Source organism: Aedes albopictus, chromosome 3 (assembly GCF_035046485.1).
Source record: "Aedes albopictus strain Foshan chromosome 3, AalbF5, whole genome shotgun sequence".
Taxonomy (NCBI): domain Eukaryota; kingdom Metazoa; phylum Arthropoda; class Insecta; order Diptera; family Culicidae; genus Aedes; species Aedes albopictus.
In genome coordinates, this window is record NC_085138.1 from 139,677,434 (window position 1) to 139,682,298 (window position 4,865).

General features: G+C 38.7%; 1 protein-coding gene across 1 annotated transcript; it reads right to left on the minus strand.

The window, feature by feature from the left end:
* Positions 1-3,553: 3,553 nt before the first annotated feature.
* Positions 3,554-4,203, minus strand: LOC115261817 (procathepsin L-like). The gene is made up of 3 exons (XM_062857518.1): positions 4,180-4,203; positions 3,818-3,975; positions 3,554-3,749 (listed from the first exon to the last, which is right to left on the minus strand). The coding sequence occupies exons 1-3, from the start codon at positions 4,201-4,203 to the stop codon at positions 3,554-3,556; spliced, it is 378 nt and encodes a 125-aa protein (XP_062713502.1).
* Positions 4,204-4,865: the final 662 nt, after the last annotated feature.

Consider the following 4,865-nt stretch of genomic DNA (forward strand, 5'->3'; position numbering starts at 1 on the left):
CGTTTCGTCCATACATCATTTTAGTGTAGGAATTCGTTTTTATTGACTAATTATCAAAAGTATGTCCCGTTGATACTAAAAATCGCACAGAGTTACCAGCACGAATTCAAACAAAGTTACCCATGATTAAGAAGTCATGCCATCGTATTCTAATGTCTTTCAATTTAAGTATCAGAAATGGTGTAGATGATAAGGCTCGAGCCTGCGGATCAGAAGGTCCCAGGTTCAAGCTCAAATACATGATAAACTTTTTTTTCTTTGTAGCAGTTAGGATGATTAATCTGCCATGACTTACACGCAATCTCCCAAAAAATAATGATCGGGACCTGCCAATTAAGCCCATTCCACGACTAGCTAAATATTTAGTTTACTTGTTGACAATAAATCGTGTCGACGAGATCATCTGGGTGAAATATTGAGCATCTGTTTGATAACGATCAATTTAGCTTAAACAATTCAATACGATGATGGAACTGCTTCTGGATGCAACATTTTTCATTTTTCTGGAGCTTACTTGTATCTATCTGTCCGCAAAACAACACAACTACACGATGAAGGGAAACTTTATTCTTACTATGCACTCTACGGTTTCGAAACAAGGCTATGATGCCAAATTGCAATGAGATGCAGTGCATAGTTTCATTAACTTTATAGCTGGATCGAGACGCAAAAAATCCTATTCCAGGACTCGAACCTTGAATCTTCGAATCGACAATCTCATGCTCGACCATCTGCATCAATTTGAAACTAATGCAGATGAGACAAAGAAGTGTAATGACGTTTTAATCATGGGTAACTTTGTTTTATTTTGTGCTGGCAACTCTGTACAATTTTTAGTATCAACGTGACAAACTTTTGATAATTAGTCAATGAAAACGAATTCCTACACTAAAATGATGTATGGACGAAATGTTCGTAACACATAAGAGCAATGGCTCATAAAACTAGTCACTTAAAGCAATGTAAAATTAAATGACATTTACATGAAAAATCGTAAAAATATTGTATTTTTTCGTGATTTTTTTAACGAAAATTGTTGAATAACTTTAAAATACACAATTTAAACACCGTAGTGTCTTCGGCAAAGTTGTAGAGTATTGTTCTAACTATATTTTAACGGTATTTTCGGTACTTTTTCGGTGCAATTTTTTGGATATTTGAAAACATTTTCGTGAAATTGCTAAAAAACACAAAATGGATTTGATACACTTCTAAACCTTTATCAATTTGGCTCATTTTTGGACTGAAGCCTTGCTTTTGCATGTGGATTGATAATTTAATGTGACACGGGTAGGTCAAAAAAGAGAACAGGTCTAATAGACACCACTGTAAAAAATAAAAATACAAAAACAATAAGATGTAATGTAAACACCATACCGTGAATTGTAAATAAGATTTTTACAATATATTATACAGGTTGTTAAGTATCGTAACAATATAAAAAAATATTTTTCTCCATATATATTTTTTTTGCAAAACCATACATTTTATTGTAAATGAATTGTTCAAAATACTGATACGTGGGTTTATCGTACATTATATGCTACATGAATGGTTTCAAACAATAATATGTACCGTAAATAAATTGTTTTTAATTGTAATTTCACTTCTGGTTATACATTTAATCAAATGGTTTTGGAATGGTTCTTTTTTTATTATGTTGTATTGTTTTACATTACATAAACCATATATTGTTATATTATCTTGTCATTTTCCTCCTGTTAATGGCATCTTAGGCTTACTAAATTTATTAGAATGCGCTTTGGGAATTCTCCAGAGCGTTTTGGATAACTCTTCATATATAGGATCACCCACGTCTAAGTCTGAGTAGTCTCTGATTGCATTAACAGTTGAAACTTAGGCTCCCATGCCCCACCAGCCAGATAACCGGGTTTTGCAAACTAAGCATTATTTGTGGCAACACTTTGACTTGCACTTTGAGCGGCTTGATGGAACCACAGACAAACAGACGTAACAACTTGAACGATTTTCATGCAAATCCATCGCCCAGTTCACACTACCATCACCTGGTGGAAAAATTGCACGAATCACTGTGTTGTGCATTATCGTCAACAGAAGGCGCTAGTGTGAAACTTCAAACACATAGAAAAACTACGCGCGCGCCTCTGGTTGTGAAAGCCACAACTATGAAAATTAAAAATGATCGTTAAAAGTGTGGTCGACGGAAATTTCGCAAGTGTTACGTCTGTTTGTCTGTGATGGAACTATGGCGAGCGCGCTAAGTGTGATTAGACCACTAATGTAGTTGTATGTAGTGGGTGACGAGGTACATAAGTATCATTACAGCGTGCTTAACCGTTGTTGCAATATTGAGGCATCAGTTTGACTAAAGTTTGAAATACATAACAACTCATGAGAAAACTGTCAAGTTCGATTCAAATATAAGTTAGGTTAAAAAGCGAACCCGCAGACGAACCTATATTAGAAGTCATTTCAGTGTTCAGTCCAGTCCATATGTTAAAGATGGCTCTACGTCAAAGATAAAGTTTGTCAATCGCATTTGATTCGATTGTGGTCGAAGGCAAGTTCACATGAGAGAAAAGGAGAAAACTCCCCAAAATGCAAATACAGAAACAATAGTGTTGAACTCATCCACTGATTTACGGTAATCTGACCTGCATCTTTCCGGGTTGGCCTACATTCGTATTTCTCTCATCGCACTCTACACACCTAGCCCGCCATATCTCTTGGACCCCTGCTTGGACCTGCAGTTCTTAGGACATCTGGTTTACCACTGATTTAAGCATGTTATTGACTTTAAATTGATGTTTCAACTTATTCACTTTTTTTCTTTTTCCTTTCCTTTGCATCAAAAAAGTCACAAACATCAACAAAACAAAACACGGAAAAAATCTTAAACTGAATAAATAATTGAAAATTCACGGAAAAATAATGTTTCGGAAAAGTGAATGGTTCAAACTTAAGAAAAACAGTTTAATATATTGTTACATAAAAATCCAATGTAAATGTATAATATAGCGAACCATTTCATTACAATACACTTTATTGTAGCTGGTACACTGTATGGTGCAGGAATGATTTTCACCAAACACCCTATGGTTAGTTTTTATCCGGGCGAGCTCGCAGCACTTTACAACGAACTCAGCATCCAGAAGATGGCCAAAGCCGGAAGGATACTATGGGCAGGGCATGTAGCAAGAATACCGGACAACAGCCTTGCAAAGTTGGTGTTCGCCGCTGGTCTGGTTGGTACAAGAAGGCGTATAACGCAGAGAGCCCGATGGGCAGACCAGGTGGATCACGACCTGGCGAGCATTGAGCGTGCCGAGGATGGAGAGCGACAGCCACGAACCGAGTATTGTTGTTTATGTCTTGTCCTTAATGTGATATTGAGCCAAGTATTGACCAAATGAGTTTATGTATGTATGTATATATGTGTGTATTATGGCAAATTAACTTAGGTTATTTTTTTTTATTGTGTTATACTACACTTCAACTGTGATGGTGATAAATCTCAATAATAAATCTACAAACTGAATCACACAAATCAATTTTGTATCATCATTCAATCTTACTTGATCGTACAATATGCCGCAAAGTTCGCGATCCCGCACATATTTTTCCCACGTACAATCCTCATGTAGCCATTCTCACCCCACGATCCCCACCAATTTTTGATGATCCAATACTGCGGAGTGTAACCCACAACCAACATGGCATGGTTCAGTTTCGTACTAACGCAATCAGGGCTGTCGTAAATACCGGACCTAGATGGAAGAAAGTCACACCTTTTAGCACTTCTCTGCGTTAAAGGAATGTGGATTTTGGAACTTACTGGTACAACTGGAACGATTTCGGCTCAGCATTCACACTGACGGCAATCGGTCCTATCTTCCACAAGGCGAATGCCAGTGCTTCCTCTTTCTTCGGTAGAATGCCCCAATCGCTGATGTTGCAGATGGCTAGGTCCGGTTTGAAGCGACATGTGCCTGCCTAAAAGAATCATTTGGAATAGCTTAGTACCTCATAGTTTTGATTGATGAAGCTGAAATAGTAAGTAATAAAAGAAATCCCAATTTTCCAGTGCAGTAAGCAGTTGATGATCACTATTCTGAAAAGATATGAATGGAAAGAAAACTGTTGAAACTCAATTCAATTATTTATATGTAGCACTAATTCTCGTCAAAACTGTAATACGATAGGCAGCTTTTCGGTGATCATTGCTTGAAATGATCATCGCAATTGGAATGCAAGAGGTGTTTGGTTACAAAGCTAAGCCACCATAGCGGTCATGTTGTATACAAATTATGATGTTGGTTTAGTCTGTACAGTCAGTAACAGTGAAAACAGAGAAAAGGTGTCTGAACATGTGGTATACGCAAACACTAGAGAAAACATCAACTTTTTAAGAATAGCCTTAACCCTTCAGTTTTCGCGGTGTTGTATTTTTTACAATACACTAAAAATGCACCAAAACCATGCAGATGCCGTTTATTACGCACGCCTGCCCTCAGCCTTTTGGAAGCCTCAGACCCGCCCGCCACAGTCGAGCCCCTCCCGCCAGCGACCTACAGCCGTCCCGGTCCTGTGTGTGGTGTTGGCGATGAGGTCTTCCGAAATTCATACGCAGGCAAGTACAACGCTTTAACGAACTATTCGTGCTCTCAAGTGTATGATGTTTCCAGCCCACCCGCATCGCGCAACGTCCGTCATCTCTTCTCGCTCCAGCCACCGGGACGCACGCCTGCCTCCAGTACCTTGGAAGCCTTGAATCCGCCCACCACAGTCGAGCCCCTCCCGCCAGCGACCTGCAGCCGTCCCGGTCCTGTGTGTGGTGTCGGTGAAGAGGTCTTCCGAAACTCTTGTGCAGGCAAGTACAACGT

Bases quoted from the DNA above. Each gene is read 5' to 3' on its own strand.
- LOC115261817 (XM_062857518.1), bottom strand. From the start codon at position 4,203: ATGATCACCGAAAAGCTGCCTATC. The intron at 3,976-4,179 runs GTATTACAGTTT...TGATTCTTTTAG, and splicing joins TCACCGAAAAGCTGCCTATC to GCAGGCACATGTCGCTTCAA. The intron at 3,750-3,817 runs GTAAGTTCCAAA...TCTTCCATCTAG, and splicing joins AAATCGTTCCAGTTGTACCA to GTCCGGTATTTACGACAGCC.